General features: G+C 41.8%; 1 protein-coding gene across 6 annotated transcripts in view; it reads right to left on the minus strand.

Annotated features, from left to right (window-relative positions):
* Positions 1-14,901, minus strand: part of PHACTR4 (phosphatase and actin regulator 4) — a 123,282-nt gene that overhangs the window by 11,431 nt on the left and 96,950 nt on the right. For 5 of the 6 annotated variants that reach the window (XM_043996675.1, XM_043996674.1, XM_043996676.1 and 2 more), the window contains 5 exons: positions 13,606-13,770; positions 12,925-13,320; positions 6,286-6,877; positions 2,653-2,858; positions 1,582-1,735 (listed from right to left, as the gene is read on the minus strand). In XM_043996675.1, coding sequence (XP_043852610.1) covers positions 1,582-1,735; positions 2,653-2,858; positions 6,286-6,877; positions 12,925-13,320; positions 13,606-13,770 — 1,513 coding nt within the window. The remainder of the gene's footprint in view (positions 1-1,581; positions 1,736-2,652; positions 2,859-6,285; positions 6,878-12,924; positions 13,321-13,605; positions 13,771-14,901) is intronic. The other variant, XM_043996673.1, reaches the window with a different exon arrangement.

The raw sequence follows: 14,901 nt of genomic DNA on the forward strand, positions 1-14,901 counted from the left end.
AGGGTCACTTATTTCAAAGTCCTCATTGCTCCTGACACAGCAGCACTGACCACTGTCTACTGCTTCTGTATACTCTCCTCCCTGTGTCTGTGAGACCCGCTGCCTTGCTGTTCTCTCTGGCAAGCTTATCATCTGTGTCTCCCATGCCAAAGGCTTTGTGTTGGGACCTCTCCTGTTCTTTCTTGATACATTTCTTCATACTCTCAGATAATGATCATCAACTCTGATGGAGTCACCTAGCATATTCACAGATATAACTCCTAAATCTATATATCCAACCCTCCTTTCTCTACCCAACTCCATCCAGTCTCACATTTGTCTAGATGACAACTCCACATGGATGTCCCACAGTTAGGGAAACAGGAAAAACCTTTTTGGGTGAATGGAAAATAATAATAACTATTTCTAGATCTAAAGTCCCTTTGCAGATTTTTCCCTGTATAAAGTATGAAAAAGATCAAGAATCAAAGCTAAAACTCTGGAATATGGATTAAAGGTAATAAGCTGAGAAGCAGGAACAACTTTGGACTAGAGAAAATCATGGGCTTCCCCATTCTCAGAAGGGAGAGTTAGGACCTCCCTATGGGCAGTACCAGCTTTCCCCACTCTGAAGGGATCAGGATACAGATCAAGGAAGTACTTTTGAAACTTTCAGGGAGGGGAAGAGGAATTAAATGGATCTAGAATTAGATTAAGTGGTTTTTGTTCCATTAGATGAAGTAGGTGTTAAGCTAAAACTCAAACACACTATGACACCACGCCATTTTAGACATTTCTCTCTTAGAAATGTTTGGAATTAGGATGATCAATTACTTTTGACAAGACTGCTTCTGCCAGATTTGTGAATGAAACAAAAAAGACAAAAAGCAGTCTTATTTTTTCGCACAGGTGACAGCCCAAACACAACATATAAAAAACAGAATGTGTAGCATGAGATGAAGATGGGACTTCCTGTGTGTCTGTCTTTCTCTCAGATACAACCCCGCCCCCCCCCACATGCCCCAAGCCATGGCTGTTGCTTCCAGTCACTCTCACCCTAAGAGTTATCCTTGACTCAGCCACTAAGCATTCTTTTGGCCCTGAGAACAGCAACAACCCCCTAAGGGACCTCCTGGGTCAATGACCCCCTCTTCTCCATAGAGCTGCTTAAGTAACATTCCTAAAGCTCACACTAGACCAGACCATTCCTCTGTTTAACAAGTTTCTGGGGCTGCCTAGAGAATCCAAACACAAACTCTTGTCTGGCATTTAAAGCACTTCACAATTGAGAAGAAGGGATATTTGAGAGATATTGCAAAGGTGGAATCGACAGGTAGTTCCTGGCGAGAACTTGGATATTGGAAGGGTTCTGGAAGCGGGGTGAGATAGGGAGGAATCCAGGAAGATTCCTAGGTTGGGAGCCTGAGGAACTAGGAGGACAGTGTGGCCTTCTACAACAACAGAGAAAGTAGGAGGGAGGGAGGGTTTTGGGGCATGCTGGACATGCAGTTCAAGATATCTGAAAGGCAGTTAGAGATGTGAGATTGGAGGTCAGCAAAAGGGAAGGACAGGCAGAAAGGAGGGATATGATCTATTTCCTACCTAATCAAAGTATTCCCAATCTGATGTCGTATTTCATTCCACTCCTCCTTGCTCTTTCGAGGCCAAGAGTTCAGTCCCAGGTCTGATTCACTGGGTTTATTATTCAGCTTCATGGCCAGAGTATCTTTCCTTTTCACTTTATTAGCCAGAGCACCTGGAGAATAGGGAGGAAACAGAAGAGGTATGGTTAAGGGCCAAAGCCAGTACTTCATCTGGAATGAGGCACTCAAAGAGAGCCCCTACCCTGCCCTCTTTCTTTATAACCAAACAGGATGCAGACATAGCTCTTCAGACATGGCTCTTCAGTCAGGAATACAAACACATGGTGTAAGACGGAGAAACAAGAAGGCAGCACTTTGTTCAAAGGGGCACATAGGAACCACAAAGAATGTTAAAGTTATTGGAAGGGGGCAGTTAGGGGGTGCAGTGGATAAAGCACCGGCCCTGGATTCAGGAAGACCTGAGTTCAAATTCAGCCTCAGAAACAGAAGGAAGCACCACCTGGGACAAGGATCTTTGTTTTTGTTTGTTTTTTTGTAGGGCAATGAGGGTTAAGTGACTTGCCTAGGGTCCCACAGCTAGTAAGTGTCAAGTGTCTGAGGCTGGCTTTGAACTCAGGTCCTCCTGAATCTAGGGCCAGTGTTGCGCCACCTAGCTGTCCCCGACAAGGATCTTTGAAGGAGAGAGCAGGGTTCTGATTTAATTGAGATGGAGATCAGTGACTGTTCTGCCATTGCCTTGGAGGTCTGTCTGCCTGAGGGCACATTATGTTGGAGGGCACATTATTTTATGGTACCTTGTGTGTTACAGGAAGTCCACATTTAAGCTTGCTTTTCATCTAACCACCACCCTGGCCAAAGTTCCATACTAACACCCCCAACAGTACCATATAAATACAAAATCTAAGTCCAGCTGATATCTTTCAACTTGTAGCAAGGGGAGATACATCAGGCATCACACATGAGAAGAGCACAGGAGTGATTTACTGTGACTACGACTAGGACCATCATCAGTCTGACTGATGAGAAGAACACCATCTGTCCCATCTAAGTACATGCTCCCTTTTCTTACTGTGTTGGCTTTCATCTTCATCTTCATCTTCTTCATCTCTATACAAAATAGGCCCCTCAGAGTCAGAGTCACTCCCCTTTTCTTCTTCTTCCTCTTCCTGCACACACTGTGGTATAAGCTTAGGAATGACTGCGGTAGATGCCACATCTCCAACATAAGCTGATGGACAAGGTTGATCATCTTCCTCTTCATCTTCATCGTCTGGACTAACAAATTAGCAGAATTATTTCTTTCCTAGAACAAGGCAACTGATTATACATCAGAGAAAAATTCTGAAAACTAAACAATGAGCCCTAATAAATGCTCAATGGCATAAAATATTCATGTTAATTTCCTCACTCATCTATAATAGTTTTTCTGGGAAACTCCTACTTAAGCTTCTCTTTGCCTCAAACTATCATGCTCTTGACTATTCACTGTAGTGACTCATGAAACTGTTCTGTTTCTAGGATACTGTAATAGAACAAAATACTGATCATGTTTAAGGAAGAAGAGAGGGCAATGAGACGAAAAATTAACTTCTCTCCCAATACTGCAGTCTTAACATTATTATTCATACACTAATGCACTGTTGGTGAAGTTGTGAACTGATCCAACCATCCTGGAGAGCAATTTGGAATTATAACCAAAGGGCTATTAAACTGTTCATACTCTTTGACCCAGCAATACCACCACTAGGTCTGAATCCCCAAAAGATAAAAAACAAAAAGGAAAATACTTATATGTACAAAAATATTTCTAGCATCTCTTTTTGTGGTGGCAAATAATTGGAAATTGAGGGGATAGCCCACCAACTGGGGAATGGCTGAACAAGTTGTGGTACATGATTATGATGGAATACAGTGAAATGACAAGCAGGATGTTCTCAGAAAAATCTAGAAAGACTTAGAACTGATGAAAAATGAAATAAGCAGAAGCAGGAGAACACTGTACACAGTAACAGCAATATTATATGAGGATCGATTGTGTATGACTTAGCTATTCTCAGAAATACTATGATCCAAGACAATTCCAAAAGATTTATGATGAAACATGTTATCCACTTTCAAAAGAAATAACTGATGGACTCTGAATGCAGATTAAAGCATACTCTGTTTTGAACTTTCTTTTTCTTGGTTTTTTTTTGAGGGTTTGTGTTTTCTTTCACAACATGACTAATATGAAAATGTTTTACATGACTGATTATGTAAAAATTATATAAAATTGCTTGGCTTCTCTTTTTTTTTTTTTTAAGTGAGGCAATTGGGTTTAAGTGCCTTGCCCAGGGTCACACAGCTAGTAAGTGTTAAGTGTCCAAGGCCGGATTTGAACTCAGGTACTCCTGACTCCAGGGCCGGTGCTCTATCCACTGCGCCACCTAGCCGCCCCATTGCTTGGCTTCTCAAGGAGCAGGGGGAGAGAATTTGGAACTCAAAATTTTTTTTTTAAATGGCAAAACTTGTTTTTATATGTAATTGGGAAAAATAAAATATTAAATTAAAAAAACATTATTCACAGTTCATTTCAAGCTCCCAAACTGTTTCTTTACCCATCGTGGAAGGCATGAGATGAATGTAGATGATACAGCTGAAGCAAGTGACTTGTTGAATGTTAGAATAAATTAATGTCTTTGTATACTTGAAAATGCTCTATAGACAAGAGCTAATTAATTAAATCTTCAAGGCCACCAAATGATGTGAATCCACAGTAAAAATTTTTTTTAATATCTGTGGGAGATGGGTAAACTGGGCAAGAACCAATACTAATTTGAACACACAGTTTTAAATGATGGTAGGAAAGATCTAGAGGCACAACTTTGCTTGGGGAAGGTTGGAAACCAAAACTTTTCCTAATAAGTTAGTGAGTTGGGACAGTTAGGTAGTGCAGTAGATAAAGCCCCAGCCCTGTATTCAGGAGAACCTGAGTTCAAATCTGGCCTCAGATACTTGACACTTACTAGCTGTGTGACCCTGGGCAAGTCACTTAACCCTCACTGCCCAGAAAATAAATAAATAAACAAACGAATGAATGAATGAATAAATTGATCAATCAATCAATCAATCAATCAATCAATCAATCAATCAATCAATTAGTGAGTTCAGTTGACTCTGCATTAGAAGAGGGACTTAGGACTTTTGGGACAAACTAAAAACCTCCACCAAGGAAAGGATGGCTGTAGTGAAGAAAAGACCCAAAGTCCAGGGCCTTGTTATAACATCTTCCCTAGTTGGAAACAAGGAAAGCTTCTGTATTGACATAAACCTGTTTGTTTTAAATTTCCACACATAAGGAACAGAAACATTTTTGAGCACTGTCAACATGGGAATTTGAATGACTATGCATATTTATTCCAAGGGTTTTGTCTTTCATATTTTTAAACTGAAGGGAGGTGGGGAAAAATGCTTGCCCTTTTTTTTTTTTAAAGTGAGGCATTTGGGGTTAAGTGACTTTCCCAGGGTCACACAGCTAGTAAGTGTTAAGTGTCTGAGGCTGGATTTGAACTCAGGTCCTCCTGACTCCAGGGCCGGTGCTCTATCCACTGTGCCACCTAGCTGCCCCAAAATGCTTGCTTTTAAAACACTGAAAATTGAATTTAAAAAATGATCTTCACATAGCTTTTTATAAGAAACAGCAAGGATGTATATAGTGGCTAGAGAGGTATGCATAGACTTAAGAGTCAGAGAGACCTGCGTGAGGTCCAACCTGACTGGGTCACTGTGAACAATTCACCTGAACTGTGAACACCCCAAATAACTCTAAAACAAGGGAACATAATTTGGGAGTAAACCTGTTTCTAAAAATATTTTGGTCCCTACTTCAATATAATTGGCTTCCTCTGCAATCCCATGCATTTAAACATTTTATTCTGAGGCTTGCCCAGACAACAGGCCAAAAGGGGCCAGGAGACAGAAAGGGTTAAGAGCCCCAGTCTAAGACTCTAAGCCGAAGAGTAGATGGTGATCTGCTTTTAGTTCCTTAATAGGAGGTTCCTAAGAAGATAAAACCACAGTATATAGTATGGACGGGAAAGTCTTAGATTCTTCTGAACTTGGCTTATTTCACAATCTCCGCATTGTTTGTGATTCAGAACTGTTCCTTATCCAATATAAACATTTTATTTTATTTTATTTTTTGGTGAGGCAATTGGGGTTAAGTGACTTGCCCAGGGTCACACAGCTAGTAAGTTTTAAGTGTCTGAGGCTGGATTTGAACTCAGGTCCTCCTGACTCTAGGGCTGGTGCTCTGGTGCTCTACCCACTGCGCCACCTAGCTGCCCCTCATTATCCAATATAACCAATCCGTTGCCATATCTTGCCAATTCTATTTCTACATGTCTCCAATATATCCCTTTCTTTCCACTCCTACAGCAACAATGCCAATTCAGGCCCTCACCACCTCTGCCTGCCTCTAGTGTCTCCCCTTTTCCAATCCAAGAACAGGTCTGACCATATGATCCTGCTACTCAATAAGCTCTGACTCCCTAGTACATCTGGGCTCAAAGGTTTCTAAGAAGATAAAAACACAGGCCTGGCCAAAAAGAAAATTCTTTACAAACAAATCATTCCAAATAGCAAAAAATGCATGTACATCATTATCATTCTCCCTTTGATGTTGTCTGGAAAGGGGGAAATGTAGTTATTAAATGGCACTCACACTTTAAGCATTTCAATCGTGATAGGGAGTGACCTGGTCCGGCCCAGCGTACCATTGTCTTCAGAAAAGCCTTTGCTGTTTTCAAATAGCAAGGAATGCGCCCTTTGAGACTCCTCCAGTGGCGGGGTGACTGGCAGAGGTGAGGTCAAGGCTTGCTGGATGCGGATATGCAGTGGAAGTGGGGGAAGCCGAGAGGGTAGGCTGGGCTCTGCAAAGCTCTGCTCAGGCATCTTCTTGGGTGCTTCCAAGGCCTGATCTTCCTGTTGAGGGACTTCTGGGGATACTTCGAGGGAAGGGGGTTGCTCAATTTCTGGCACAATCTGAAGAGTCTTAGGAGGCAATGGAGGAGAACATGGAGGCTCAGGAGGTATATGAGTAGGCAGAGGGGGAGAAGGGGAAGGAGGTGGGATCATCTGGACTGAACTGGAGGAAGAGCAACTGCTCCCCTCTCTCTGACCATTTGGAGGTTTTGTTGAGGCAGCAGCAGACTCCGAGGAAGGCATCAGAGAAGACAGAACACCTCTCTTGGGTGGTAAAGGCGGGGAAGGTTTTGCTAGCAATGTGCCACTGTTTATTGCTTGTGAAAGTTCTGCTGTAAAGGAAAGAGAAACACCTTAGTTTAACTTGAATTTAAAGATGGAGATAATCAGAATAGGCAATGAGCCTAACAACTGCAACAGAAGGATCTGAAGATCTGAATCTTAGTCATTTAGGCAAATTACCTAATTTCACTAATCGCCTAATTACTTTATTGGTTGCTTTAGACATTTCACTCCTAAGCCAAATCCATCAAAAATGTAGAGAAAGATAAACTGCAAGATTTCTTAGAACAGGTCTTCCTATTTGCAAGCTCCTTTGTAGATGGTATATTTTCAGTTTAATACCCCAAAAGTTTTTGTTCTGATCTCAATTCAGATAAAAGTAGCTGATAAAGGTGAATGGAGTTAGAATGACAAGGAGTTCCTCCAGTGATCTGGTCTTCTGTAATCAACTCAAGCAGCTGGAAAGAGGAGTTAAGCATCTCACTCAGGTAATTAATGAACAAAAGTACCTTCCATTTGCATTGTGGGCTTGAAAGACTTAACAAAAACACCTGACATTTCTTTAACACTTTTCCCATCAGGACTTCCAGTACAGGCCATGATATTTGATTAATTTAAGTTGGGAGGATACAGAAAGATAGACATTATCAGTGACATCATATAAAGGAAGAAAAGGAGGCTCACTTAAGTTACTGGACTTGCCCATTAGCACAGGGCCAATCAGGGTCAGACTAGCAGTAAAGCCTCTAAATTCCTGTTTCCTCCTTCCCCAAGATCACATCTGCCTCTTGCATTCTCCAATATCAATAGTTATACCACATTGGGACTATATATATTACAACAATGTGTTATTGTTCAGTCATTTCGGTCATGTCTGACTCTTCACGGCCCCATTTTGCGTTTTCCTGGTAGAAATATTGGAGGGTTTGCCATTTCCTTCTTTGGCTCATTTTACAGATGAGGAAACTGAGGCCAATAGAGTTAAATGGCTTGCCCAGGTCACACAGCTATTAAATGTCCAAGGCCAGATTTGAGCTTGGCAAGATGAGTTTTTCTGATGCCAGGCCCATCATCTACCTGCTCTACAGCTATGTGTATTCCCAGGCAATTCCTCAGGTATCTCCAGAGCTAACTCTCATGACCCCAGAAAGATCCCCTACAGAAAATGCTTCAAGGAAATTTAGGAAGGCCCTAGAAACACATAAAAACATTCATGGTTTGCCTTGACTAAAATAAAAGTGTTCAGAAGATGAGGTTTATCTATGATTATCTAGCTCTAGTCTGTCTTCCCCTACTACCTCTCAATTCCTCTTTGAATGTCCACTCAACCTTTTAAAACTCAATTTGTACCCAATTCCCTCAAGTAACTCCTCAGTGCCTGCCCAACTCAGAGAATCCCTTGATCCACACTCTGTGGGAATCCAACAGAGGGCCAAGTAAACCTTGCCTAAAATTTGTGTAAAAATACACATGAACTATCATGTTATGTCATGTTAACCATTAAGACTCGACTTGCTGTTGTTTGGGCTGTTTCAGTAGTGTTTGTGACCCCATCTGGAGTTTTTGTGGCAGAGGTAGTGGACTGATTTGCTATTTCCAATTAATTTTACAAATTTAAGAAATGGAGGCAAACAATGTAAAGTGATTTGCCCAGGGTCACATACTGAGTAAGTGTCTGAGAGTGAATTTTTAACTCAGATCTACCTGACTCCAGGCCCTGTGAAACCTAGCTGTTTCAATATCCAGGAGAGTCTAAATCATGCCAAATGATTCCAATTGTTTCCAAAATTACTTAATGAAACTTTCAAATGCAGAGCATCCTTGACAAGTACAGAAGAAGTTGTGAGGAAAAGATTTTGTAACTCTTAGCAAGCCATCAAGATGTTATTAGTATAGTGACCTGGAGAACTTGCTCTAGGTCTTTTGATAGTTCAAAGATAGGGTACAATCTTTACTATTGGAAATAATTCCAGAAGCTATTAACATGAATTCTGAAAAATATCAGAACTGTTAACAAAGAAAGGAAACCAACTCTTCTTAGATCTTGGTTTTACACTAGGAGTTCCTTAATGACAAAAAGGATATGGCATAGAGAAGGTTTTAAATGCTAGTTCACAGAATTTCATGTTACTCTCCTTTCTTTTATCAGAAATTTTTACTTTTGAGCTCATAGTAGTATTAAAATATTTCTGGGTGTTACAGAAACCAGCGCAGTACATTGAAAAATGTTCTATTTGGAGTCAGAGGATTTAGTTCAAATCTAGACTCTATTAATTAACCACCTATAAGAGCTTGGGTGTACCAACACAGAATAATAAATGGAGAGTTGGTCATGGAATCAGTAAGACCTGAGTTCAAGTTTTACTTCTCACATCTACTGACTGGGTGACTGCTCACTGATCTAAGCAAATGCAGAGAAGGGACTGATTCACATTACTAGAGGGATGGACCTCACCAAGCCTAAGTCAATGAAATGAAATGAAAAGCCTAGTCTCAATTATAAGCCAGTGGCCTTGAGTTCCTTCATATATAATTTTTTTTTTGGTGAGGCAATTGGGGTTAAGTGACTTGCCCAGGGTCACACAGCTAGTGTCAAGTGTCTGAGGCCAGATTTGAACTCAGATCCTCCTGAATCCAGGGCCGGTGCTCTATCCACTGTGACACCTAGCTGCCCCAGAGTTCCTTCATCTTAAAGTAAGTGAAGCTGGACGAGAGCAGGGCTTCTTAAATTTTTTTTCACTTGTGATCCCAGATACGTAGGTATATAAAATAGGCATTCATAACCTCTAATGTTGTCAATTTTTTTGTGACCTGCACATTCATTTACACGATCCCATATGGGGGAACAACCCACAGTTCAAGAAATTTTGGGCTAGATGCCCCTCTCAGGTCTGTTGTACCCATTATCCTGTGATGAATAATGAGATCACAGCCCCAAGGAAGTATCAAACTCAATATCACAGCAACACTGTGTATGTGTCTGTTGGGGAAGGGAAGGAAGGAAAGCAGGGACTTGGATATTCATGAGCCCTTTGCCAGAAATGCTTATGGACTCAGAGGGCTCCAAGAGCTTGCTCAGAACCGGCCCTTTCTATTGCACAATGGAACAAAACCTTAGGGTGTCAATAATAGGTAGCCCCTGGTCTCTGACATTTATACCAAGGACACAGGCTGGTAAGAGCTCTTATCTGTCTTCTTCCTCCCAGGGTGACTGACTCTGTACCTGCCCCGTTTAGGAAGTAGCAGAAGAGAGGAAAGAAGAAATCCCACAGCTGGGAAAGAGAAGCCCTGGGTCCAAACTCTAGGTCTGACACTGAGGCTTTGGGTCTCCAATTTCCCCGCCCACAGAACAGATAAAACCTCTTTCTGTTCTCTATTGGCAAGAACAGTGGATTTGGGAATAAGGAAAGCCGGAAATGAACTTGTAACTGCACCCTGATTAGCTGTGTGACCTCAGGCCAGCCACTTCCACCCTCTGTTTCCTCATCTGTAAAAATGGGAAAGTACCTGCCCAGTTTTCCACAGAGGGCTGTTGTGAGGAAAGCTCAGCATAAATGGAGGTTTTAAAGCCAGAGGATATAAAAGCTCTTTGAATCTTCAAGGGTACGGCACTCTATACAACCAAGGCAGGGTTGTCAATAGCAACAATACTACTAACCATCTTTACCTGATCCTTATGTCCCTTCTCCAGATGTTAAGTTCCAGCCACCTCACTCCACGTGAAGGTGCTGGTCATCTTAACAGACTCTTTTCCTATTCTCTAGCTCTTCATAAAAACTTTCAATTAGAGGAAACTGAGGACCTATTCCCTGAAAAACCACACTCAGCACTATACCGTTTCCCCTGGCTCAGAATTACTGAGTAAGAAACCTGTCAACCAACTCTGGCATTCTGGGAAACCGATCTAAAATCTGAAATAAATATGAAAATGTACCCATTGTCACAATAATTTTTTTAAAACTACCCTTCTTAAAAAAATTACCCTTCTTGAATGAAGTACTATGACAAACTGAAAAGAAGCAAGCACAATAACAATAACTTACAAGTGGTGAGATTCCCTTTTCATTTATAACTCTTTGTTATTTACTCAGAACAAGGTGAGGATTCGTCCCTGCCTCTACTAGGCAAGTCCAACCTGCTATGTGAACACACCCATTCCCATAGCTGGTTACAGAGGATCATCACCTCTTGTTCTAAAGGCAAGTGGAGGGAGCAGAGGCTAGAAAGAAAGCAAGACAGAAAAAAAAAGGCAAGAGGAAGGTTAGCCCAGAGGAGGATCTCTGAGGACACAAAGAGTCAGAGGACTCTAAACATGGAAGAGATCACCTATCCAAACAATCAGAAGCACCATTTCTGCTTACAAAAATTCCCTGACAAATGGTTATCCAGCCTCTCCCTGACACCCCCCAGTTATAGGGGGCTCGTGATCCCCCAAAGCAGCCCAGTCTGCTTTTTGGTAGTTTTCCCTTAGGCTGAGTCTAAAACTTCCCTCCAAATTCCATATATAGACAACAAATGAAATTAGTCCAGTACATCTTTCTCTTGAAAGAACCTTTCATGTATTGGTATCTAACAACCAATTCCCCATCACCCCCATTCCAATGAGGGTTAAGTGACTTGCCCAGGGTCACACAGCTAGTAAGTGTCAAGTATCTGAGACCAGATTTGAACTCAGGTCCTCCTGAATCCAGGGCCAGTGCTTTATCCACTGTGACACCTAGCTGCCCCTTCCCATTCCAATTCTAACCCAACCACCAATTCTTTTTTTTTGTTTTTTTCATTAAGGGGAAACAGTGACATATGGGGTGTTTATTACTGGGTAGCTTTTCAGCCCCACTACTAATTTTTAAATGACTGAAATACAACTGTAATGCAAACTTGTCTGTATAGCTTTATCCATGTTTAAAGTAATATTGGTTAGTAGTCTGTATTTAGACTAGCCAGTAGGCTGCTTGAAAGCCAGGGCCATAGGTTACATGTTCTATATAATCCAGCCTTGCTAAGCAGAGAAGTAGGGCTGAAATGTTAGTGAAGTTAAACGTTTTCATTAATCTGTAATGAGAAGCAGCACAAAGGAGGAATGAATGCTATGGAGAAAGTCACACTCAAGATAAATCCTTTAAAAGCTTCTCAAAGCTAGCACCATGAGAACCTTCACCTTTCATCTAGGTTTTCTGCTAAGTCAGTCCTAATCTAGATTTCAAGAGACAGGCTTACTGAATGAAACCAGGGAATCTTCTGAGGGGATATATTTGATAAACTGAGATGAATTCACAAATAAATCAAGCTCGATTTAAACTTAGGCATTTATGATGGTAAAATCTAGTATAAAATGTTCAACAACTCCTCATTTATTATTGGATCACTGATCAATACAATTCTGACCATTTTCCAAATGAGAATTCTTAGACTCCTCAAGGAAAGTTGGGAGGGACCACACAAGTCATCCAGCTCAACCCATAACCTGGCTAGGAATCTTCTCTAAAACACATGGAATGAGTGATGCCTCTCTCTCTGAAGACCTCCAGTGACAGGGAATGCAATATACTTCTTAGGAAGTGCATCCCACCTACCCTTGTTAGCAAGGTTTTTCCTTCAGGTTGAAAAAAAAATATGGCTCCCTTAATTTCTTCCCCAAACTCTTAGGTCTGCCCTCTCAGTCAGATTTCAGTAACCTAAAGGATGCCGGCTGGGGAGTTTATAACATGATTTTTTATTTTCCATGCAATATTCTAAATGAAACCTCAAATACCATAGTTTTCATTACTGATTCATATGATTTGAAGATGTTTATACATCTAAGTCAATAGGATAATGCATCTGGACCCTCAAAAACCCTTGTTAGCCAAAAGGAAGAAGCCCTGTCATGGCAACATCTTCTGGCTCCACAACTCTGTTTTCTGACCTAGACAAGTTTTCAAAGGTTTCCCAATATTTAGGTAAACTAAAAAGCCAGATGTGTTTCATACACATAAATCGGCATGTACACCAAAGTGCTGTGCACATATGACACAATTTTCCTTAGAATTTTTCTCTTATTAATGACTAATAAAATTTCCCTAAGCTGTGACTGAGGACAGCCTGCAGAATCACTTACCAATCACAGGGTTACTATTTCTGTTAGCTGGTTTAGGGGGAGGGACGGGGGGCTGCTTGACAGGGGCAGTGTGGGTCACATTCAAGGTAGCAGTCGTGTTAGTGCTGACAGGAACAGCAGGCAGAGTCCTGGGAGCTGGGGAAGGGGTGCTGGAAGAACTAACTGTCTTTGCTAGGCCTGGGACTGCAGTGGTGGCAGTGGGTGCTGTGGAGGAAGAGGAGGAAGAGGTGGAGGAGGAAATGGTCCTTGCAGTGTTGCCCCCAGTGGCATCTTCTGCTTGCCCTTCATTTTCTTCCTGAGAAGATGACAAGGGTCTTTTGGGCCGTGGCAAAAGTGGCTTGGGTGCCGGCTCAGGAATGGGTTCCACTTCAGAACTGGGCCTGCTTCCAGATGAGCCTGTGAAATAAAGTCGTTTTGTTAAAGGAGAAGAGCTGGAAGGGGGATGATCTGAGGCCCTTTACTCCCGGCAGCAACGTATTCTTTCCCACTTCTGCTGCCATTTAGCTCTTTCTTTTCTCAATAACTCTTTCACCAGAGGGTAGGCAAGAGGAACTCTCGGGGTAAAATTTTCCTAAGCCCTGTCCTCACTTTGGCTATCAGCCAGACCAATTCAGGGCTTGCTTCCTATGTCCCTCTGAAGTCCTGCTTCAAACCCAGAGCCCAGCACAACGCTATGTTCACCTGGTTGAGTCTTTGGTTCCTCTCCTGGAAGAGGCTTCTTCCGCCTTGTTATCCTTTCAAGTTCCTCCTCCATCTGGCCAGGAGTAGAAGGCCCAGCATTCCCGATGGGAATGGTGTGGCCATTCTTTAATGTCGTATGGCTGAACTTCCCAGAATCTTCTCCACCTGTTAAGCAGAGAAAAAAAGAAGCCAAAATAAAGAAACTAAGCACAGTGTATGGGGAGGAGAGGAGTGCTATACAATCTTCCTTGTGCCACACGGTCTACTAAGGATGACTCTTTTTTATGTAAACCCAATAGAGAAAAGAACGCTTATTTTCATCTTGGAAACCTAATGAAAAGAGGACTAGACCTTGTGAGTGAGTATGGAATCTCCCATGGTACTAGTATAAAACCATTCACTGTCACAGACAAGGCAGATGGTTATCTATGCCACAGGGAGACTCTTCCAGAAAACAAATGGGTTCACTGAGGGAAAGAGAAAATCATAAAAGAGACCCGATCCTAGAAGCCATCACGGGGTTGGGCCCAGTGTGTTTTGCAGAGTCTGTCAGATTTTGTGGCTATCAGAAATGTGAGGGTCATATACCATAGCACTCCCCTAGAGCAGCCCACATGGCCAATCATATAAAATGCTCCTTCTTCCCATCTGCCAACAGGGAGCTGGAGAGCATCAACCATACCCAAAACAACCCAGGGATGGGCTAGAAAGCAATTATGGATTGTAGAAGCAGGCACCCAGTAGATTAAAATATACTCTAAAACTATTCTTTTTCTCACAGTTCAATTACCCAACAGAGAGGAGGAAACCTGGGGCAGTGGAAAGAATGTTGGGTCAGGAGATTGGTGTTCTAGTACCAGCTCCAGGCCAATGTAGCTGTATGCCCTAGGGTATGTTGCTTTACCCCTTGTGCCTTAGTATCTCTAAGAGAAGGGGAGGGGAGATGATGTTTGTGGTCCTGTCCAGCAATTATATTTCTCTAATTATATTCCATGGGGATTTCTCTATTTAAAAAAGTAAAGGAAATATGGCAATGAAAAGGCAAAAAGAAAAAAAAGCCACACCTCTATTGTTAGGGCAGCTGAGTTTTTAAAAATACAATAAAATCATTCGCATCAAAGCACCAAAAAAGTGTGAATGTAATTAACATGAGAGTGGTAGCAGACTTTCTGCTGAGAACCCGTGTCCTTTTAGCTTTAGATTCCATTTACGAATGGTATTTCATTTCAGTGATTCCAATGTGAATGGGCAATGCCAGTTTGTAGATCATTTGGTTATGCTTCTCCAGTATTTGCC

This window comes from Dromiciops gliroides, chromosome 3 (assembly GCF_019393635.1).
Source record: "Dromiciops gliroides isolate mDroGli1 chromosome 3, mDroGli1.pri, whole genome shotgun sequence".
NCBI classification, from domain to species: Eukaryota; Metazoa; Chordata; class Mammalia; order Microbiotheria; family Microbiotheriidae; genus Dromiciops; species Dromiciops gliroides.